This window comes from Patagioenas fasciata, chromosome 12 (assembly GCF_037038585.1).
Source record: "Patagioenas fasciata isolate bPatFas1 chromosome 12, bPatFas1.hap1, whole genome shotgun sequence".
Taxonomy (NCBI): Eukaryota; Metazoa; Chordata; class Aves; order Columbiformes; family Columbidae; genus Patagioenas; species Patagioenas fasciata.
The window spans coordinates 21028617-21052295 of record NC_092531.1 but is presented as its reverse complement, the minus strand read 5'-3'; the positions used below and the strand labels follow the sequence as shown (position 1 = coordinate 21052295).

General features: G+C 48.6%; 1 protein-coding gene across 3 annotated transcripts; it reads left to right on the top strand.

The window, feature by feature from the left end:
* The first annotated feature begins 435 nt into the window (after window positions 1-435).
* On the top strand, window positions 436-15381 carry DET1 (DET1 partner of COP1 E3 ubiquitin ligase). Of its 3 annotated transcripts, none has more exons than XM_071814029.1 (5): window positions 436-554; window positions 1316-2424; window positions 5356-5546; window positions 7180-7371; window positions 14766-15381. In XM_071814029.1, exons 2-5 carry the CDS (start codon window positions 1342-1344, stop codon window positions 14911-14913), a joined length of 1614 nt encoding a protein of 537 aa, XP_071670130.1. In that variant the 5' UTR covers window positions 436-554; window positions 1316-1341; the 3' UTR covers window positions 14914-15381. The 3 variants fall into 3 exon arrangements, with proteins under 3 accessions (XP_071670130.1, XP_065703928.1, XP_071670129.1); XM_065847856.2 differs by lacking the exon at window positions 14766-15381 and adding an exon at window positions 11021-14729; XM_071814028.1 differs by lacking the exons at window positions 436-554; window positions 14766-15381 and adding exons at window positions 582-756; window positions 11021-14729.
* Window positions 15382-23679: the final 8298 nt, after the last annotated feature.

Here is a 23679-nt window from a genome sequence, read left to right as displayed (position 1 = left end):
TGGGGATGGGGAGTGGGGGTTGCTGAAGGCATGGGGGGTTCAGGGGGTGCTTGAGGTGCAGGGATGGGGGTGAAGAATGGTGCAAGGGGTTTAGGGGTGGTTGCATGGGGGTGCAGACTTTCTGGGGTGGGCTGAGGGGTGGTGAAGGGGGTGCAAGGGTTCAGGGAGAAAGGTGAAGGATGGGTTCTGGGGGTGCAGGATGGGTGCAGGGTGGTTTCAGGGTTTCAGGGGATGCAGGATGGTGCAGAGCGGGTGCAGGACGGGTGCTGAGGTAAGTGCAGCTTTCGGGAGGTACAGGGGGTACTTGGGCACATCCCGCAGCGCTCCCTCCACCCGCTAGGGGGAGCGGGCACCTCTGGTCTGTTGACAGTCTAGCCCGGCTCCACTCCTCTCTCCCCCCCCCCCCCCCCCCAATCCAGCATCTCTGGCCGGAAGCGGAAGTGGGGGGTGACTCCCTCCCGCCGTAGCGGCGCGTCCTGCGGTGGCGGAAAGATGGCGGCGGCCATAAAGTGAGCGGCGGCGGCGGCGGCGGGACCTGGCGCTGGGACCGAGCGGTGAGCCCGGCCGCGGCCTCTGTCCCGCCCCGCACCCGGCCCAGCCGCGCGGCTCCCTCAGGCCTTTCTTCGGCGGCCACCACCCCCGGGTCCTGTGTCCCCCCGCATCCCAGGCGGGCGGGAGAGCAGCTGAGGACCCCGCGCCCATGGCAGGCGGCCCCGGAGCTTCCCCTGGAGCCCAGAATCCTTCCACAACCCTCGGGTACTCGGTGCTCCCTGCGGCCCCCTCGGCAGGCCTGTAGGCCGCCCCTTTCCTTCGGGTGGCACTTGTAGTACCCCGGTTCCCAGGTCGAGTTCTTTCCAAACTGCCCCCGTGTGCGGTTCCCAGGTCGAGTTCTTTCCAAACTGCCCCCATGTGCCTGTTTGTCAGCGAGTGGGTCTACGGATTATTCCCGGACCCCAGCACGGGGTCTCGGGTCTCCTTGGTGCCCATTTGCGCTTGTTGCCCTCCCTGGCTCCCTCCATCCCCTCCAGTTGCCCCCCATTGCTCTCTTCAGCAGACACCTTGCAGATCCCCTCAGCGCACTAGGGTTTTCCCTCTGTTTTTCCTGGTACCTCACACTGAGGTCTCTCTCCAAGGCCCTTCTTTTCCTCCTGTGTCTTCTTCCCCCCTTCCATAGGTGCATCTACAGCTTTCAGACACCCCCTGGGTGCTGTGGGGCTTTCCTCCACCCAATCCATATAGGCAGGTCTCTCGGTACCCTGAATTCTGCCACATCTCTATATGGTCCCGGGGCACATGTTTGCTCTCTCCCTGGCAGGGTGAAGATGAAGTAGAGCTCTGGCCATGGACCATGACACTCCCACCATCAGGCCCCGCCGCATCCAGAACCAGAATGTCATCCACCGCCTGGAGCGCCGCCGGATCAGCTCGGGCAAAGCTGGCACCCATTGGCACCAAGTCCGTGTCTTCCACCAGAACGTCTTCCCCAACTTCACCGTGGTCAATGTGGAGAAGCCACCCTGCTTCTTGCGCAAGTTCTCCCCTGATGGCCGCTACTTCATTGCCTTCTCCTCTGACCAGACCTCTCTGGAGATCTATGAGTATCAAGGCTGCCAGGCAGCGGAAGATCTCCTGCAAGGCTACGAGGGAGAGATCCTGGCCAATGGCAACGACCAAAGATCTGTCAACATCCGGGGGCGGCTCTTTGAGCGCTTCTTTGTCCTGCTCCATATCACCAACGTGGCCTCCAATGGGGAGCACTTGAACCGTGAGTGCAGCTTGTTCACTGATGACTGTCGCTACGTGATCGTGGGTTCTGCCGCATACTTGCCCGAGGAACCTCATCCCCCCTTCTTTGAGGTTTACCGCAACAGTGAGTCGGTCACCCCCAATCCCCGCTCCCCCTTGGAGGATTATTCCTTGCACATCATAGACCTCCACACGGGCAGGCTGTGCGACACACGGACTTTCAAATGCGACAAAGTCATACTGTCTCACAACCAGGGGCTGTACCTCTATAAGAACATTTTGGCCATTCTCTCTGTGCAGCAACAGACTATTCACGTCTTTCAAGTAACACCAGAGGGTACGTTCATTGATGTACGGACTATCGGCCGCTTCTGCTACGAGGACGATCTCCTGACTCTATCTGCGGTGTATCCCGAGGTGCAGCGGGACACTCAGACGGGGATGGCCAACCCCTACAAAGAGCCCTTCATAAACTCTTTGAAGCACAGGCTGCTGGTGTACTTGTGGAGAAGGGCTGAGCAGGACGGGAGTGCTATAGCAAAAAGGAGGTTCTTCCAGTACTTTGATCAGTTGAGGCAGCTCCGCATGTGGAAGATGCAGCTTTTAGATGAGAACCATCTGTTTATCAAATACACTAGTGAAGACGTGGTCACGCTGCGGGTGACAGATCCCTCCCAGGTAGTGCCTGCCGCCTCAGGCTGCTCATTGCTTTGGGGGAAGCGCTCGAGCAGGTACAATGCTGTGAGCTGCGTTTCTTAGCTGAGCCTGTGAAGGTTGTTTAGGATCTCTGGTGCTTCATTCTCGTACGAACATTTGACACCTTTGGTATGGAATAACTGATGTATCTTTTGCTCTCAGAATTTTATTGCTTCCTTGTCAACTACAAGTCAGAGAAAACATAGATGATGTGGTTGAGTCCCCTTTCTCCAGAGATTGTTCCCCATGTTCCTAGGTGCTGTACAAACCTTTTCCTCTCCCAAATACCCACTTGTTTTTTTAAATTCTTTTTTAGCTGCTATTTCACGTAGTACGCATATTACAGAGGTAGCGTCTCCCTTTTCTCATGTACCTTCGAACATGTTTTTCAAATATAATAGTCTTAATTTTTCCCCAGTAGAATTACGTTTTACATTCTTCCCACATACATTTTTGAGCTTCTGTGAGAGGTAGTGTTTAAGATCTCTCCAAATCGGGGTAGCAGCTCTTAGTTTTAGCTAATGTGCCAATTGCTTCTCAGTTCAGTACTAAAGAAGCTGAATTAGAGCAAATGTAGCTCTGTCAGTGCTGCGTCCCTCCAGATGTCTCACCATTCCACAGGTTGATCATCTCTTTTTGCCGCCGTCAGAGTGGTGGTCATGTTTTGTGCTCTGTGAAACTGAGAACAATCTTTTTTTAGCCTGTCCTGTTTCTTTAATCCACTTGGGTTTTGTTGTGTTGAAAGTATTTAGCAAGATTTGTGATAGATCTCCAGTGCTGCTTGAAGGTCTCATTGTTTGCTAGATGTTTTTCTTCCATCCTTCCCTCCTTCTTTTCTTTCCTTCTCTTCCTTCCTATCTTTGCCAGACCCAGGACTTAAATCCTAGATGAAACAGGCGGTAGTTCTTTGTGTGTTGTCTTAGTCTAATTCTTACAGAAGATAACTGGTTTGTTTTATTTTCCTCATATGTGGTGTTTGAGGGAGTTGCTTTTGGAGGGAATAGGTGAAGCTTAATCTCATCAATTTTACCCATTTATGTAAAACTGAGCAGCTGTCTCAAACATACAAAGCTTTGTGGAAGTCACCTGCACAATGAGTTCTGCTCCTCGCTGGTATCTGGAATGGTGCTCCTGACCCTGATGTGAATGTTTGTGGTAGGCTCAGCTCCACTCTCTGCTGCGGTTACCAAGGCTTTTGTGCCTGGTTTGCTGCAGCATCCTCTTGACTCTCTTCACCCAAGGGTTACTTTAAGATGCAGGTTGTGGTTTGTTTGTGGTGTTCCTCAGGCTAGGTGTTTTCTGCTGGAGGAAAAGCGTATTATTTCTCAGTTTTTTCAGGAGATAATTCCAGATGTGGAACAGTCGCTGTGTTAAGGCTTCCTGAAGAAATCTTGCCTCACGAAATACCTGAAGCTCTGATTTTTCTTTTGGCTGTCAGGGAGGAACATGAGGTTTCATCCAGTTTCAGGCTCCTCTCTTCTTCCTGGCTTCTGTGCCAAGAAGGTTGAGGAAGTCACTGTTCATGCTTGTGCTTGGAGATTGTCAGGGTCTGCACTTAATCCTTCACGGTTTTTAATTGTGTGTTGTGTATGTGTAGCTTGGGATTTGTTGTTGTTTTAGGCTTGTGTTGATGGACTTGGCAGCTTTGCTTCATGATTTCTGTGACACTTGGCTCTGCCACCTGTGCAATGACAGTGTTTTGTCTGTGTTACAGGTGCTGCTAAAAAGCAGCGAGGGCAATTTCTCTGGTCAAGGGCATCCTGTAGATGTGTCTGCGTGTTAACCTGGTAGAGAAACTTTTCTTTTATGTTGGAGGATACTGCCTGCAATCTCCAATGATGTAAATAGTTTTTCATTCTACTGTCTCCTTTTATTTTCTCTCTGCTCCAACCCTGCTTTTCAGAAGGGCTTCCCTTCCCTTAGGCGGTAATCTAGTGAGTAACCTCATCTAGCACGCATCGTTTTGACATGTGTGGGCTGGATTGTATTATCACAATTTATTTTGGGGGCTGTAAAACAAACAAACCTTGTGATATTTGCAGGTGGGTGGGATGGGCAGAGTGCCTGCCGTCATCCCTGAGCATTGTTTGGAAGCGTGAGGTGAAGCATTTAGAAATTGCCTTTTTTTGACAAAAGGTTTAACCAGATAAGCGCATATACCAGGGCAATTAGTTACCTTTGAAGCAGAGGCAGGTTCTAACTTTGGGGTCCTGGGGTGTTAACGCTCACATCTCTAACAAAAACTGCTTTTGACTGAGGATGAAATCCACTTTTTCCCCAATTTCTTGCTTGGACATGCCATGAAATGCTGCTGTTGCCAATCCACAACATGGATCCTGGGCCTTCTTGCACAAGAATGTCGGCTTTAAAAAGAAGTCATTAATGGCTTTCAGATTCTCGTTTCTCTGCTGGCAGGGTCCCTGGAGGGCACAACTTTTTGTGGGCAGTGGTGTAGCACAGAGTACACAAAAAAGGCTCATCTCTGTGTGACTGAAATATTAAGAAAGGGAAGAAAATGTCTTTATGCAAAGGAAAAAAGACTTTTGGCCAGCTAGTACTGGATTTAAAATCATTTTGTCAGCAGGAATGAAAATTAAATTTGGCACTTTAGAAAGCATTTTGGATTTGGTGGAGTGTAGAGAGGAAGAGAAAGCAGAAATGTTGACATCCAGTTTGAGCTGAAAAATTGGAAGCCCATTAAGTTTTCCTCGTAAATAATCACAGTTAAGAGCTGGATAATTGGGTACCTGTTGAGGCATTTGAATAGCAGAATGGATTAGTGTGAGGATGTGGGATTCTCCTGTGCTGCAGAGAAATTTGGATTAAGTCTTTGGTGTTATGTGGGGAGAAGGAAGGGGCAGCTTCCCCACCTCTGCTCTCCTGGGTAACCCATGCCTCTGCCTCTCTCCCCAGCCTTCATTCTTCGTTGTGTACAACATGGTGACCACAGAGGTTATCGCTGTGTTTGAGAATACGTCCGATGAGCTGCTGGAGCTGTTTGAGAACTTCTGTGACCTCTTCAGGAATGCCACCCTGCACAGCGAGGCGGTCCAGTTCCCCTGCTCGGCTTCCAGCAACAACTTTGCCAGGCAGATCCAGCGCCGGTGAGCCATTGGGAGCATGTTTTGTACCGTATACCCACACGCTCGCCCCCATCAGCTAAAGGCCAGTGTCAAGTAACGACAGCAACCCTGAGAAAGCCAGTTCTTTTAGTTGCTGGGTGATGCAGGGGTCTGGCTTGTACATGTTAATCTTGCAGCCTCACGCATCTGATTTTATATTCTACAGCATCTCTCTTGTTACAGGAAGGAACAAAGCAGTGGCAATCCAGTGCTTAAAAGAAGGAAAAGGAATTTTGAGGGCTCTCCTTGAGCAGTAACTCTTTTGGAGGCTATTAATGTGTTACTGCCCAGTAGCTTAGGCCCCTGAAGATAAGATTTTTCAAGATGATGGTGTCATCTACTTGGATGTACTTTGCCAAGTGGCTTTCTCTGAATTTAATGTGCATCAAACTGGGTTCTGTGGCCTTTTCTCCAACATCAATGGTTCTCATCAGACTGTGCTAAGAGAAAGAAAACTTATCTGCCCAGACCAATTGTGAAAGCTGAGCAAAACGGGAAAATAACATGGGCTTCTAGAATGTGCTTTAACAGTCAAATGCAATTTTAATGAGGCAGAGTGTGTTATTTCTCTTGGAATATCTTTCTATGTGACTCAGGGTGTTTTGTTTTTCCAGTGACTTGTTTCACATCATCCAGAGTACTTGGCAATCACTTCTGGGCATGAAGCTTCTGTTGATTTTTAGGTTAACGTCACATAAGCAAGGGGAAGTTGATGGTGTCTAGAAAGAGCTGCCTGTCAGGAAATCCATAATGCTTAGTGGGAGAGAGACTGAGAGAGCTCGCTGCAGACACCCAAAGAACAACTCCTGCCTTGTGTTCAAGGAGAGAGGAGAATCTTTTCATTCTCTTGGCTACAAGGGCCTGTAACAGGAGTGTTTAACTTACATAGCAAAGTATAATAGAGCATAATCCACAGTGAGCTGCTTTTGGCTGAGTGTTTCAGGTCAAATGGAAATGTTTTACCTTCCTTGATGTATGACATCCGTGCAGCTGATCTGAGTGTTCTTGCACATGGAAAGCTCAAATTTTACCTGGAAAGAGAAATCCAGCCCGTGTTAATCTCTCCACCAGGAAGAACTTTTAGCTTACTGTAGTTTCTGAAGAGCATTAGGCTTCTTGTCAAGGTTCTTCCTCATCTAAAGTTTCCCCCTGTATGCATTTCAAACATAGTGCCTAGAGAGAGGGGGATTCTCAAGTCAACAATAAGGGCTCAACTGTTACTGTGAAAACCTCTGGCTTTTGCTTATGCTGTTTCCAGGCTTCATAGTAAAGCTTGGATTGACTGATAAGCTGCTAATCCATCTCTCCCTGTTTCTGATCCTGTTCATTTCCTGTGCTGCAGAGCAGCTGGGGCCAGACCTTGTGGGTAGGCACAGGCTTGTCCTTCTGGCAGTTTGCACTTTCAGAGCAGAAACAGTAATGATGAGGGATGATAAAAAGGTCACCAGAACTGGTTGATGCTTGAATCACTGTGATACATTTTTGGAAATGAGCTGTTTTAGTTCTTATGCTGGTGCTACTTTTCTTTCCCTATCAGTTCTCCTGCTTAATTTGTTTAGGATGTGCTGTTCACCTGTGGCCTTTGTGAGTATAATCTGGTTTTCGTTCGCTGCAGGTTCAAAGACACTATTGTGAATGCCAAGTACGGAGGGCATACGGAGGCTGTGCGGAGGCTGCTGGGCCAGCTCCCCATCAGCGCCCAGTCGTACAGTGGCAGCCCCTACCTCGACCTCTCCCTTTTCAGCTACGATGACAAGTGGGTGTCTGTCATGGAGCGGCCCAAGACCTGCGGTGATCACCCGATAAGGTATGGAACAGAACAAGAAGCTGTAGTGAGGAAAACAGTGCAAGAGTAACTCTAAACCTGCTGTGTGGCATCATGTATGGAAAAGGGAGTAGATTAAGGCCTTTCTCTTATGACATCCTTTCACCAGTGGGTTTATTTCAACAGTCCCACAAAGCTTGGCCTCTCTTCTTGTGATAACTTTTCTCTTTTGTGTGTGTGGGAGGGCCCTTCACAGCTCTTTAGGTCTTCTTGCTGAACTGCCCTGAGAAAAGTCAGAGCTTTTTCCGTATGAATGCTCTTGTTCCTCCTTCTCTTCTTGCAGTCTTGCCTTTGTGTTCTGGCCGCAGAGTGATGTGATTCTGGAGGCCTGTTTTGCTCTGCTGGAAAGATCCCTTCTGAGCACGTGGGCTTAGCTGGCAAGGATGATCTGGTTTGTCCTGTGAATAAAATAGCAGCTGGGTTAGGTGTTATTCTGGTATTGATTTAGCTATTTTCAGACTCCTTGTTTACAGTTCTCACCCTGAGGGTTGTACTCTTCATACCCCTGTTCTTTCTTTGGTCTGTAGGAAATTTGCTTCTGTAGTAGGAGTTTTAACCAGGTGTAAGGGCTGTTCTATGCCTCTTCTGCCTGAGTCTTCAATGCTCAATGCTTCAATGCAGAAAGAATAAGCCCAAGTTTGGGAATAACGAGATTTGCAATACTTATTGCAGAAACACCAGGACTGGTTATTTCTTTTTGTTGGCTGCATCCATGGCTGCAAGTACTAGTGTTTAAAAATCCAACATCTGTGGCCTGAAAGGTTCAAGAGATCCGCAGACAGAATAGTCTTTCCACTTACAGTACTGCAAAATCAAACTAGTGCTCTGAAAACAAAGAGATACTTCAATGCTTTGTTTAGTAACTGCACACATCTTGGGTGCTCAGGCAGCCTAGAGAGACCATTCTGGCCAGTTTCCCAACTTTATTTTCATCAATGCATTCTCAAAAAATGGTTTCCTGTCTCCCCTGGCCCTGACTCAGGTGTCAGGGAACCTCTGCTCTCAATTCCCAAATTACATATATTTAATTGGTTTTTCTGCCTGTATGATTTGGTTTGATCTCCAGCTCCCATGTTATCTGCAGAGAAAAGCCTGCCCTTTCCCCCTTGTCATGCTTGACGTTGGGAAAACTTGCGGGGTGGCAGTTGTCTGCCAGCGCCAACCTGCCAGTGGCTCCCGCGGACAAAAGGGAGCAAAACCGCAGTCATTTGCTGCAGTTACCTCTTTGTAGTAAACAAAGCAAAGTGCCACCTTCCTTCCCTCCCTTGAGCAAACCGGCATTTCAGAGCCAGAGCTTTTAAAGCTTAAAGCTGTGTAGAGTCAATTAGGACATGAATAGGGTCTCAGAGCAGTGGGGCTCCTGTTTTTTTGGAGAGTAAGCAGAAGATGAGGCACTAACCTTAACCATTCAGTGGCTGCAGTGGTGCTGCTGTTTTTCTCACATGCAAAACAAAGGGATTAATAAAATAATGCTGCTGCCTGTTGTGGTTTGAGGACTTGGAAATGAGGGGCCACAGGATGTGTAATATACATCCTATAATTGGCTGGAGTACAAAACCCCTCAGCAACAAAAGGTGTTATAATCTCTGCAGTTTCATGGCACCATGTATGAGATATGAAGGACTCTGTACCTTCTGCACATGGGTCCGGTGTGGCCTTGGGCGCTGTGTCCTTTTAACCCTTAGTGCCTTTCTGCATCCCAGAGGGTTCAGCTCTCTGGCTGCTTGAGAGACCAGCAGTTGTTTGCTCTCAGGAGGGAAGGATTTTAGGTTCCTCATCACTGCCATCTTCCAGTATCTTTTCAGGAGGCTTGAAGAGGCACTCACTGGGTGAAATGATGGCACTTGTGAGGAAGAGGCACTAATACAGCCTTACCTATAGTAGGGGGTCTCTAAAATCCATCTAGATGGTTAATAAGGAGCCATTTAACCAAAAAATTGGTCTGCAGATAAATCTTCCATTTTCATACAGTTTGAAAAGACTGGTCTTGCTGTTTCTGTTGACATACAATTTTGTATTGCAGTGCCTAATTTATCTGCAGAGTGAGAGCCCATGGAAATGGCCTCTGATTGCAGAGCACTTTTAAAAATAGATTTAAAAATACCAAACTGAGCACATCTTTGAGATTACAGGGAGCTTCATCTGGAGTAGTAAATTATTGTGAATTGGGAAGGGCGAGGAGCAGATGGGGGACTGTGCTTTATTTAAAGAGTGACCCTCTGCATACCCAGCCTTGTGTAGGAGGGCAAGGGCTTTTTGAAAAGCCAAATACCAAGATTGTGACTCTCTTGCTGGATTCTTGTGTGCAATTTTCAGGCAGGGCTGGCTGGCACTTTGATTCAGAGGATGGGAGAGAAGAGTGGCCCTCCAGGAAGAACATGAGATTCTCAATAGGCTGTGTTGTTAAAATGTGGAGTATGTCTGCTCCTGAAACAGCATTGCCTGTATCTGTCATCACCCGTTCTTCCAGGCTGAGAGCTGAGTGCATCGTATTGCTGGCAGGGGGGAAATGGGCTCTGATATTAAAAGCATTCTCTGAGTTAAAACCAGAGGAAAATGCAAAATAGCCACATGTACTAAGTGATGGTGTAAAAGGAAACAACTGGGAGACAAAATGGCAATTCTGTGCCCAAAAGTAGAAAGAACAGACAGAATGGTCTAAGGAGCTGAGACAACTGCAGAGCAAAGACTGGAGTTAGAGGCCAGCTGCTTCCTGAAGGTACCACATCCCAAAACCTCCACCAAAGCCTTGGGGAACGTGGTGTCATTGCACAGTCCCCTGCTCCTGCAGCAGCACAGGGTAGTGGTGTTACCTGGGCTTGTGTCGGGTACACAGAGAAGGTTAAAGAAGCAAAGAATTTTCTAGACTCACCTATCTCTTCAGCAGTTTGCCTCATCCCCTCGGCAGTGTTTGCATTGTGCTGAAGCTGTGTATGTTCCAGAGCTCACCTGTTTGGAGACACAAATGAGCTTGACCCACAGGCAGGCTTGTGGGTGACAGCAGGACACGAAGTTTTCCTTGACCTCTGCTCTTGCGGTGATTGTTGAATGCTATCCACCAGGTCCTTCCCACCCAGCCTATCTTGTTAATGCTTTTTTGATGGAAAGCCTTGCTTGAACTGTGAAGTACAACTTGATGCCCTTGTGCAGAATTGGATCCAGCTATTCACCTTCCTTGACCGAATAGGGATATAGGGAGGCACAAACGCAGCAGCATAAAGCCTACCTGGTAGGAGAGGACAGGGGTGGCCTTACACCCGGAGTGAGACCATTGCTAAGGGAAGCGAGCTCAGTTCTGTAGGTACATCTGCCTTAGGGATCAAGGGGAGCACAAGTGGGGTCTGCACAGTACTTTATCCTTATTGTGAAGTCAGCTACATCCACCAAAATGACAGGCAGAGTTCTCTCACTGATGATACTAAAATGAAGTCAGTCTTTTCTAGACAGTGGAAAATGAGCTGCCCTGGGAGGGATTTTCCTGCTTAGCCAAGAACCAGACACCCAGCTGAGGACCTCCTGCCCCTGACAGAGTACCAGAGATTGAGCAAGGCACTTGTCTCTGTCTGTGAAGAGCCCAGATGGCAAAGTCAATAGTCAGGAACAGCCATAATTGACTTTCTTTTCCTTTCAGATTTTACGCTCGTGATTCTGGCCTCCTGAAGTTTGAGATCCAGGCAGGACTCCTGGGGAGACCCATCAATCACACAGTGCGACGCCTGGTTGCGTTCACCTTCCACCCCTTCGAGCCCTTTGCCATCTCGGTGCAGCGCACTAACGCAGAGTACGTGGTTAACTTCCACATGAGGCACAGCTGCACGTAGTGTGACACGTAGCTGGGGTGACCACTGTCCTTGAGTCTGGGCCTCTGCTCCACATGCACCAAAGCCAGACACTTGCACCTTCTAGGAAACCAAACCATCACTCATGTCAAGAAACCTGACCTGGGAGCTCCTACCAGCTGCCATCTCACAGGCCCCTCAGCTGTGGAAAGCTGATCTGGTCAAGTTAGGACTGTGAATGTTTCTTCTGACCCTGTTTGTACTGTGGAGGTCCTGCTGCATTAAGTGCTGCTGTCATTCCCTACTCCTGTTGATGAACAAAGTATAACTGAAGCTCCTTTCCTGGTTTCCCAGAGATGTGTCTCTTTTCTCTCCTGTTGTGGGTCAACCTCACCTCTCTGTCTGGGAAGTTCATGGAACAGATCCTCCTACCAGCTATGCTAAGGCACATGGAGGACAGGGAGGTGATTTGAGACAGCCAGCATGACTTCACCAAGAGCAAGGCCTGCCTGACCAACCTAGTGGCCTTCCATAACAGAGTGACTACATCAGTGGGCAAAGGGTGGGCTACAGATGTCAGCTGTCTGGACCTCTGTAAAGCCTTTGATGCTGTCCCCCACAACATCCTTCTCTGTGAATTGGAGAGATATGGATTTGATGGGTGGGCTGTTGGGTCGATGAGGAATTGGCTGGATGGTCACATCCAGAGGGTAGTGGTCAATGGCTCCATGTCCAGATGGAGGTGAGTGGTGAGCAGTGTCCCTCAGGGGTCCCTATTGGGGTCAGCACTGTTTAGTATCTTCAGCATTGATAGACCATGGGATCAAGTGCACTCTCAGCAAGTTTGTGGATAACACCAAGCTGAGTAGTGCAGCTGACAGGCCTGAGGGATGGGATCCCATCCTGGACAAGTTTGAGAAGTGGGCCCATGTGAACCTCGTGAGGTTCAGCAAGGCCTGGGGAGAGAAGTCTCTGGGGAGACCTTATTGCAGTCTTTCAGCACTTAAAAGGGGCCTATAAGAAAGATGGGGACAGACTTTTTAGCAGGGTCTGTTGTGATAGAACAAGGCGTGATGGTTTTAAACTTGAAGAGCTAGGTTCAGACTAGACATGAGGAAGAAATTTTTGCAATGAGGGTGGTGAAACACTGGTACAGGTTGCTCAGAGAGGTGCTGGATGCCCAATCCCTGGAAACATTCCAGGCCAGGTTGGACAAGGCTCTGAGCAACCTGATCTGGGTGAAGATCCAAACTGTTCTATGATTAGGATGGCAAAGATGGAGCTTTGCAACACATTTGTGGAGTGCTCCCTTTTGCACTGGTGCTTTTCTACCTTGTTGAGACAAACAGCCTATTGTAGAGGGAGTGGATAGGAAACCATGGGGAGGGCTTGAAAATACCTGTTTGTATCTTGAGTATTACTCTGGAAATGAAATCCTTTTCTCATCCACACAATCTACTTGTGTGATTTTAATATGCAAGAGGTCAGGGAAAAAAATAAGGGGGGGGGGGGATGAGAAATCACTGCAATTGAGAGACATGAGGTGTGTTCCTGACTCATATGCAAGTCACTTAATCTTTGTGCCTTAGTATCTGTGAAAGGTGATGTGTTAAAACCAGACAGCCAGGGCAGCTGCCTGTGTCACTAGCGCACAAGGAGGTGGGTACAGAAGGAGGATGGGTGGCTGGGAAGGGTGAGGGGACCAACAGCAGCTCCTTGCTCACATCAGAAGGACTTTCCTGCAGCGTGGGGTTGATTCCTCACAACCATCTGCAGGTTCTGCTGCTGAGAGGAAGGGAGACCCAGCTGCTGGCACCCTCCTGTGTGTTGGAGTATTAATAACATTTGGGTTTCCCTGGAAAGGGGTCAGGAGACCTGAACTAATGTGCATTGCTGCAGGTTTGCAGTTACAAGGTGGGCTTATTGACTTAGGTTGCTTGTTCGATGTGCTGTTCTCTGTGAGAACCAGATTTGCTGTTCTGGGCATCAGCACAGCTGGCTGGTGTGGCGATGCTGCCTGGACCACTGCGGTGTTTGTGCTGCCGGTATTTTGTCGGGTGTGATATTACGTGCCACTGTGGACTGATGAGGATGCTGGCCCTTCTCACTTAAAACATGGAGTTTTTGGTTGTAGGCCACATTTTGGGTTTTTCTGCATGCAGGCTGGTTTAGGGCTGTGCCGCCAGGTGGTGTGGCCATCCCAGCATCATGGCCTGCTCCGTTGGAAGCTGGAACCTGCTGTCGTCCCTTTCCCATGGGAGGTACAGAGGGGCATTAGAAAAGTGGTGCTTATACATGGGAGACCCTCTACTTTATAGGACCCTGTGGGTGTCTTGTTGGACCAAAATGAGCTCCGGGTGATGTGTTGTGGCCACACGCCTGTGAAGAGCAGTATTGAAGCCATGCGTTCATTTTGCATGGTAATGCATAGGAAAATAACTGTGTAGCTTAATGGAGGGTGCCCTGGGGTCCTTGCATCTGCATTTACTCTCTGTCTCATCTCTCCTCTCCTGGCCTTGCTAAACACATTTCCAGCGTAAGGTGTATTTCACTGCTCCTTTCCTGGTGTTTGCACCGTTAGTTTCTCAGCTCTGTCAGAAGCGACGTCAGGTCAGACGACTGCTAATAGAGGAGTGTCAGGCAATGCGTGCTTTAGCTCCAGGTTCTTCTCCGTCTAATAACACTATTTGTCAAGGTTTTAGGTTTTTATCCTGTGATCCGTTCCTCAAACATTCAGTTAAACCTCCAAGTGGAGAATCATTTGCACATTGTAGATCATGGATTTGTCTCCTTCTGCACTGCTCTCACATTTGTTCACACTTCCAGTATGAGATGTTTTTGCTTTTCCAAAGCTCTCAGCAGCTCCATCCAAGACTGGGTTTACTCCTTGGCATCGCAGCCTGGGAGGTCAGTCCTTACTAAAATAGCTGTCAGATCTCTATTTAGATTTTTTTTTTTTTTCTGATGGAAAAAATATAAACCATGTAGCATTTCTGCAATGAGGGATTTTGCTTTTTGCAATCCTGTGTGAAGCAGAATGTGGCACGAATTGTTGGGCTTGGGGCTGAGAGACCAGAGATCTGTTCTTAGCTCTGCTATTAAATTGTTCTGTGACTGGGGGCAAATCTCTTCCTGTTCCAGCTGGTGTTTTCTTCTCTGTAAATGAGGCCAAAAACATATTTTCAGCTTTTGTAAAACACTTTGAGATTCATGGATAAAAAGTGCAGGATAAGTGCTAAGTATTTTCTTATTATGTTTGCAGACAAACTGATTGATCATTCCGGGTACTAATTGCCTTGGAGTACCATAGCAGATCCTCTGGTCTTGGCTGATGCATTTTATATCTACAACAGAATTAGTTTTATTACAGAAATGTATTGAAAGAAAAGTCTCTCATGCTTGAAATTTTGATTCTTTTATTTAAGAAACAAAAAGTGTGTGTGTGGTGGGGAGGGTGGGAGGAAAGGGGAGATATTTTCTACCTGGTATTTTTCTTAGACTTGGATGAAGATTTGTTAGCAACACAAGATAAAAGTGGAATAAATTGAATTTGCTTTAAAAGCCTGATTTATTGTCTTTTTCTTCCAAATACCTTAGTGGTTCGGGTGGGAATCCCTTTTCTGAGAAGAGACGGCAGGGTGTGCCTTGGACTACGCAGACAATACCGTGTGTGAGCTGCTGCCTCTTCCTGCCATTTGGAGCACCAGTGTCCTCTAGGATGTTCCCGCCTGAGGCATTTCTCTAGTTACTGCAAATTTCTCAAATTCTTGTCTACGTGAACTAATGCTGGGCGAGGAATTCTTGGCCTTCAGTTACATTTTCCCCTTTATATATTATTACTAGCCCAACTTGTATTCAGAGGCTGTTCCTCTATTCCATTTATAATGTTTGTCTAACCATGTGGCCATTTTCTGCTGATTGTCCACGATCAAGAGATGAAAGCCACGTGCACTTTGGTGGAGAACAGCCATCACCTGCCCACTGCTTTTAGCTTGGGCTGAAGCACTTGGATTTTCTACTGAGTGCTTCTCCCAGCAGCGATGCAGCTTTGCAGAGCATTGTGGCTGAGAACATGCGGATGGGACCTTCCCAAAGTCTGAGATCTCGTAATCCACTGCTGCTTGGTAACAACCCAGCAGCAGCACCGCTGTTTGTGTTAGTTCCTCCAAGTATTTGCGTCTTGACCAGAAAAGCCACTTTTCTTTGAACCTTTCCTCTGTTTTCATGCGTGCAGTTCTCTGATACATTCCTTTGGAGACCTTGAGTGTACCAGAAAGCTCTTGAGCCTGTGGCTTTTCACAGAGTCACTAAGTGATGAGGAGATGCTTGACTTGGAAACCATGGTTGACTGGCAGCAGAATCCCATCTTTTGTTACTTCTTGTGCTGCCTTTCCTTTTCTTTTATTTAAAGAGTAGTAAAAGCAGAACACTTGCAGTATTTCTTATAAACTGCATTAGGCAGCAAGCCATAGAAGTCTTGTTAGAATCAAACCCATGTATCCATTAATGGCATGTCCCTGCTAAAGACTCCTTTCCATTAACCTTCCAGCTCTGAGCGGCTGGCTCTGATTTAGTTCCCTGATGTTCTCGCTGTATTTACAGAACCTCCCTTTCGCTCAGGTGCTGATGTCTATTATGCTTCCCTTGGTCCTTTTGACCCAGCTGGAGAATCAGATTTCCGATGCTTTAAGAAGGCTCTTTGTCCTTATTTGTGTCCTCTGTGGTGCCGCTTTTCCGCCAGCTTTTCCTGCAGGACCTCTCAGGGCTGTGGGCAAAGAAATGGTAGAGGCCGGATGGCACATGGGACACGTGCTCCTGACAGCTTTTGTCCTTCTTTGAGCCTTTATCGGAGAGGTGCATGCTGCAGAGCAAATAGATGTTCCTGGGGGCAAGCAACGCAACTGGATTTTGTGAGTTTGCTTTCGTCTTGCTTTCCAAGTTTCAGAGTCCAGATTGTTGATGTGCCTGAATCCTTGTGCCTCCCTGTCTTGTTATGGGGTTGTAAAAGCTTTTCTGGCCAAATACTCCTCAGGAGGAGGGAATGGTAAAAGGACTTTTATTTTTTATTTTTTGGGTTTTTTTGTCCTTGCTCTAGGGCTGCGGGGGACGTGGGCTGAGCTGTGCGAAGTCTGTCATTGTAGCAGTAAGAGCCTGGCAGTACCTGCCCACCAGACTAACTGCTCGTCAGGAGCAGCGTCCCCTGCGAGAGCCCTTGCCTGCCGTCTGATTTGCCTTTGTTTCTCTTGGGGAAGAGCTGTACTTACTGCGTAAGGAAATGAGTTCTCAGAAAAACACCCGTGTGGGAAAAACCCTGAATTGCACATTCTTTTTCTGATGTTTTGACATAAAAATACTGCACCGGTTTTAGACTAGGAATCTGGAAATCAGTAATTTGTGGGCGACTGCTGTGGTTGTATATATGAGGAGAGCTGAAAAGGGGCAGAGTGCCCCTAGTCTCAACCGCTCGGAGCTGTGCTGCAGCATCGGGGTATCTTGCTCAGTTAACAAAGGGTGGAGGGTGCTGGAGGAACCCACAGGCTTTGCTGCATTTGTGCAGAGGTAGTTTTTTTACCATGTCTCTTTGTTTCTTCCCTCCCAGATGTCAAATCCTTTCCTAGGGCACCTTCTAGCTGTTGCAGTTTGCTAATGGGGTGATTACTGTCTGTTCTCGGATTTGCAAGGATACCAAAGGCACCTGAAAATTCGAGGGCAGTTTTAGAGGAGTGGGGCACGGAGGTGCTTCGTGGGCACCCAGGACCCTTGGCTGGCTGGGGAGGGGGAACCACAGGTGCCTTTCAGGGGAGCTTTCCCTGAGAAAGAACTGCACAGCGCTTGGCCTCTGTGGAAGAAAATCCAATAGAAACTGCAACAAGGCAGTGGAAAGTTGTGGGTAACACTACTAAGGCCCCAGCACTTTCTGAATTTTGTTTTGTCCAGGTATGAACTGGAGCCTTTGGAGAAGTTTATTTTCTGTGGGTGACAGAACTAGTTTGAATTCAGCTTTTTTAAAAGCCAGGAACACACTATTTTTACTCTCCATGGCTGTCTTCCTCTTTCTTTCTCCCCAGTAGCTTGCAACATGCTAGGTGTGATCCGAAGCAGCCCTGGCTTTGCCCAAAGGACTCCCTGAGCCCCTGCTCTTGGCAGCACACCATCCTTCTCTGAAAGCTGCTCTTGAACATGTTTGTGTTCTCATCTTCCCGTGTCCTTCCTCCATCCAGGTGCTTTGTGACAGCCCCAGGTAGGGAGGCAGAGCAGTACAAGGGAGAGCTGGGTGGCCCAGTACGCTGTCTCCATTTCTGTGCTGATAAACTGGGCAGCAGCTTCTGATTATCTTGGATGGGGCTGGTGAGGATGTGCTGGCAGCGCATTCAGCCCCAGGCCTCAGTCCTGCCAGAGGGGACAGCCCAGCCCTGGGGGTGCTGGGGCCAGGGAATGTGTGGGACCGGCTGTGCGAGGGGGCTGGGAGTGGTGAGAGGCAGGCAGGTGGCAGGGAAGCCCTGCCAGAGCCATCCAGCCACTGTTTGACGTGATTTTAGCGTGTAAATAAGAGCAGCAGGCAGTGCCGCATCCCTCCGAGCACCTGCTTGCTGCCACTGAGCTGGTCATTTGATAGGTCCTTGGTGCTCCACAAAGGCGTAAAATGGAGCGATGCTGGATTAGATGTACCTGCTGCCCTTGGTGAGCACCAGATGATACGGTCCTCAGCCTGATGGCACCCAGCGCTGTCGCCATGGCAACAGGGAGAGACAGCCGTCCGCATGGAAACGGCCTTGCTGGACCCAGCAACCAATTTGAGGGGAAAATGGTTCAAACGGTGAGTTTGGAGAGGTGAGGGGCAGGGGCACCCCTGCAGCAGCCAGTGGGTAGCCCTAGCCCATGCTGTTGGGATGAACCGATGTCCTGTGGGATGTTCCAGTGTCGGCACCATCCCCACAGTGGGACACCCCTCCCAAAACACTGGCATTGCCCCCATCACAGAACCAGTGTGCACCCTCGTATCTCCAGCTGTGAAGGACGGTTTTCATTGCTGCTGCTTCCCTATTTTTCTGGGGCTGGTCTTGAGGTCAGGGTAAGGTCCCAATTAGTTGTGCTGATACCTGCAGCAGCGTAGCTACGTCTGATTCAGCCCTGACTGGTGAGTCTCTAATGCTGGTAAAATCCCCCTTTGTAAGGGAAACGGGGCAGTTGGCAGCCAAACAAGATCTCTTGTAACGCAGGGCAGACAAACATCGTGTTGACAGTGCCATTGTGCAGTGCAGCCCGTCTGGCTTCAGGCAGCAAAGTCTGGAGTTAATCTCTCCTCATCCTGCCTCCTGCCCCTTGTACCCCCAGACAATGGCTCTGCCCTCACCATCTTACCCAGAGAGGAGCTGCATTTGAAGCAGATGTCGGTGCTGACCCACTGGCTCTGAGAAGGGCTGGAGGGAGCAGCTCTGCCGTGTGGCTGAGACCCAGCAGGGTTAGTCCCAGTTTTACAGTGGCCCTTTGGTGACAATGCTACCGCTCTTGCCTGCAGGATCAGGGGGTCTCCCCAGCCAGCTGATCTGCTTCTCCTGTAGGGATTTTGGTAAACAGGACTGGTTTTACAACCATGTCCGAGGGCAGATCGTTTTGGAGCATCTCCCAGCACTAGAGCAGGCTGCTTCCCGGCTGTTGGCATTACAGAAAAGCCCAGAGGACTGGCAGGTCTAAAGTCATTTGCATTCCTTCCTCAGTTCCACCCTGGCAGCTCAGGAATGGGTAACTTATTTCTGTGGATTCAGCAGGAGCAAAATGAAAGGCAGCATCTAGCCATGGTGGGTAATTAGGAGAGGAAGTTGTTTGCCTGCAGGCTGGTGTATGAAGAGATGAGGGTCACACTTCACCACTTCATCTTGGGACCTGCTGAAGGAGCTGGAGATGAGTAGCTGGACGATGAAATATGTGTCTTTCTTCTGTCTGGGGCCTCAGGTTGTGTTTGTTACCTGGAGTCCTTCATGTGGTAGGAAGCCTTGCCTGTTCCTGCACAAAGGAGCAAGCAGAGCGAGAAAGGGCCAAAAGCCGTAGTCTAGCAATGTAACTGGGAGGCACGGTGGACATCAACCCCAGCTGCTCCAGCTTAGAGTTTGGCTTTGCAAAATGAATCGTTAAGTGGTGAAGCACAGAGGAGGGATTTTGGAGCCAGTTCGGAAGGGGAAGGAAGGTTTTGAGGACTGTTGTTGCCACTTGGAGAGGCTTTGGAGCAGTTTCTAAATACAGCTTTGGGATAGTCTTTGTGCCTTCTTCAAAAGGTTGAAGTGAAAGGCCCAAAGAGTGTTTGGTCATGCTGGCAGGAGGGCTCCTGAGCAAGGCCACCCTGTGCTGCTGCTGGGGAGGTCTGACTGGGAGAACAGCAAAGGGAGTGCATCCAGCCTGGTCCTGAAGCACAGCTGCTGCGGGAGAGCCCTCCCCTGCATCCTTCTAATCTGTGCTGGCTCTTGGACAGATGGGTTTTAGCCTTAGAAAAGGTGAGTTTTAATGTTGTATTTTCCTGGATTTTATCCTCTGTGTTCTCTCTTTCCTGACCCACCCTTTTGTTGCACTTATTCCCAGTGAGCATTCAGCCCCTTGCACCCACCTCTCCACCTCCTTCCTCTAGAAAAACAAGCTGTGACACTGCTCCTGGGAGCAGCTATGCCGAGGAGCAGCTGCTGCAGCTCTGTAGCTGTTGAGAGGTTCGAGTCCAGGTCCTGGATCTGTTTGAAGCCTCCGACTTTCAGTAGATGTGCGCAGAGGAAGAGAATTATGAACCCAGAGAAAGGAAAGGACCCTGCTAAGTGACACTAGAGCAGGGGGAGCTCGGAAAGCGCAAATGGTTTCCAAAAAACAGGGAATAGCATGGAGGCTTGGCTCCCCTCTGCATGTCCCCAAGAGGACCCTGCAGCCCCACTTCACCATCAGCATGGGAGCTTGGATGCTATTAAGCAGTTCATTAGCAAAACCTCTGAGCAGTTCCCACTGCCCTGGAGTACCCATTAATGCCTCTTGAGGGCAGAGGAGAACATTGGAAAAGTACAAAAACAATCTGAGGGTCCTTGATCTCTCTTTTGTTCGTTTGAGAGGTCATGGGCTGAGGTTGGAGGGCCAGCTGGGAGGGGAAGAGGGGCCAGATAGGGACACCAGGTACGAAAGCAGCACCACGATTATCTGCCAAAAGTCGGAGAGCAAAAACATAACCCAGCTTGAACTGTTACTTCTGAAAGGCTCCCGAGGGGTGCTTTAGAGTTATAAACACCTACTCACCGACTCGCTTTGTGCACATCCTCAGCCAGGTATTCCTGCAGCAGAGGGAAAACCAGCATAGCCTGTGCAGATGTTCCCTAACAGCTGCAGCTGGGCGGTGGTGAGCCACCCCTGCTGCTACAGCTTATTAGCACTGCAGGGTCTGTCCCCTTCTCCTTGCTTGTGTATACAGTCAGCTGTTAAAGGACACTGACATCACCTAATTAATGGTTTAATTGAATCTCTCAAAGGGATCAAAATTGTCTGCCTGACTCCTGTCACTGAGATGCTCACATAAGACGTAGTAAATCAGCAATTCAGCAGATAAAGCTGCAGCTCTAGGTAGAAAGTCCTTGTTGTTGAGGATAGGGAAATAATTCCTCTTTGCAGAATAATATACTATTAGGGAGAAGGCTGGGGCTATTTTTCCAAGCCACCAGGTGCCATCCCTGTAGAGGGGAAGGGTAACTGAGTTAGACTAACTCCCAAAGGTGGTACGGCACTCATTAAGGGGTAAACAGACCTCAGACAGCATTTTATCTGTCAGTCAGAACACTGGTTTGCGTTTCACCCCCTATATGGTGGAGAATGGTCCAGGTTGTATTTTGAAGTGGAGAGCAAAACCCCAGAAAGGCCAGGGTTGAACCAGGATGAAGTGCTGTGATCAGAAGCAGTTTCTGAGCTTGTTTCATGGAAAAAGGCTTCTTTGAGAGCAGGGAATCAAAAGTTAAGAGAGAGTGGAGAGAAAAATGTCCCAAAGCAATGGGGAAGCCCAGAGGGAGTGGATGTAACCCTAATGAGGGTGCTAATGTGAAGTAATTGCTGCTCAGGAGGAATGTGAGCCAGCAGAAAACAGTATTCCTTCCACCCAGGCACCAAGAAAAGCAATTAGAGCTGGTGAACACCAGTGGCTGACTAGAAATCAGGCCCTTAATTAATAGTTTCATCTGAGGGGTAAGGAAATCATTAAGTGCTATTGGTGTCTGTTAATTTCCTGCAAAATGAACAACAACAGAGTTTTAAGACTTCTTTTACCATACAGCATGTGCAGGAAGGAGCAACCGAATCCTTGCACAAGGTGGGAGATCTTGGTTTGTGCAGCTGTGCTCTCCTGCTGTGCTGCCGGCTGCCCTGGAGCCCTGGGATCAGCTGCAGAATAAACAGCTCAGCCTGAGCGTTTAGGTAAGATGTGGCTTTGGGGTGCTCCATCAGGGAGAAGGTGGGTGGAAAGTGACTTCTGCACAACTGAAGCACAATGCTGGAAAGCTCAGGGAGGGTATGCAGAGCTGGGGGTTTGGGAGACAGATATTGCATTATATTGTACAGAACCAGCCACTGAACCATGGAAAATAGCATCAGCCTCTTCTGTCCAGGCCAGAAAGTGCTGTTTAAACATTAGCTGGAGGAAGAAGTAGGGCTAGGTACCAGGACTAGGCAGGGCAGACAGGGAAATAAAACTGCCAACTGTGTGAGCAGTGGCAGTGCATTGGTAGACTTCATAAAATGTTCACAGATGCTCAGCAACTGAGAGCACTGAAGAGTGGCCTTTACAAAGGGCACAGCCTTGATTCTAAGCCTGGATGAGACAAAGATTACTTCTCATTGCTCTCTGACTCCCAAGTCATCCACCTACTCTTCCCTGAATTTTGGAAGGACCACAGATCTCTTCCCAATCTTATTTTTCTGTTTGTTCTATCGTCTTTATCTGACGTGGGCACTTCTGCTGCATTGATGTGACAAGCAGCTTGTGGCAGAGAATGGCAGTGTTTGGTTTTTCTCGGTGTGTTAGACACTACATCGCTGACAAGCCTGCCAGTGCAGACTGCTGCTCCTCCTCTCTCAGGGCTGGTCACTATGCTCAGCACAGAAACCGGTCCAGACTTGCTGTGAGGCACATCGGTGTTGACACACCACTATCTGCCTGCATTCTCAGAGAGATAATCTTTGCAGTCAATATCTGGCCTGGTATCTTCTTAAAAAGAGGAATATGACGTTACTAGAAGCTCAGCCCTATTTCTGGAGTGAGGGGGAAGCTCTTTTAGTGTGTCAAACACCTATGGAAGATCCTCTCTTCCTTGCTGTCAAATCTGTGACAGCTCAAGGAACTTCCCCTTAAGATAACCTACCCTGTAGTCAAATTCAGACGGAGTAAGGTAGGGGATTCATCTGCATCTTGTTTTGTTCTCTTCTGTCAAATGCAACTCAACAGGCTCTTATAAGCAGACTGATTTCTTTCAAAACCTGCCGTGTACCATTCAGCCCCATGAAGGAGGTTCACTGCTTTGTTGCCATGGTACCCTTTCTCTGAAGAGGAAGAGAATAATTATGCAATTTAAGAAACTAAGGTAGGAACGACAGAAAGAGAAATAATAGAAAGGAAGATTCTGGGTTTGTGATAGAACTGCTGGTTGCACCAAAATTCATTCTGTTTACTGGTGAAATATTTGCCCAGCATACGCTGTATATGGCCGGCGCTTCTCTGGCATCGCGGATTTCCAGGAGCTGCCCTTTCCCGGGCACTGTGCCTTTGCCAGCCAGGGCATCGCTCCTGTGGTCACTTACTGCTGTTGTTTTCCCTGGTTAATGCTCCAGAGAGCCTCAGACATATTTGCTTGGCAGAAATTCTCTCTGTATGGAGCCAGAACAGCAATAATGCATCAGAGAGCCATGACAAGCTCATGCTGCCTGTCGATGTACAGAGATACAGTTCAAAACTTGAGCATTTTAAATCTCCTTGGCAGCATTTCATTGTTCCTCAGGCCTACTAACCCCCTGCTTGTTTTACCCAGGACCTCAAAAAATGCCGTTAGTGGTGCACAAGGCGGGACTAAAGAGATGACAAGCATCAAGCCCATCAAGATAGCAGCCCCTCAGGACTGGCATTTTTTATTTGCTAGGAGTGCTGGCAGGCTGGCTACAGCTTGGGTGAGACAAAGCACGGCAACGGGTCTTTGCCTGTAACAAATCCAGGCTGTGGTGCTCCATGCTGGAGAGGGAGTGTTGCCTCTTGCACGGCACATGGAGCTCTGCAAGCTGGGAGGAAGGGGAAGTTACCCCACAACTTGTTCCCAAATGTGTGCAGAGAAAGAGGGAAGGAAAATTATGTGACCTTACGTAGTTGTTTACTACTGTTCTCTACAGACCCCAAGCTGCTTTTCCACATAACAAGGGCAATAATAGCATCAAGGGCTAGATAAAGGGCCACATACAGTGGTTAGAGGAAGGGAGCAGTCGAGAGGCAAAATACTTCAGGGAACACAGCAGGAAA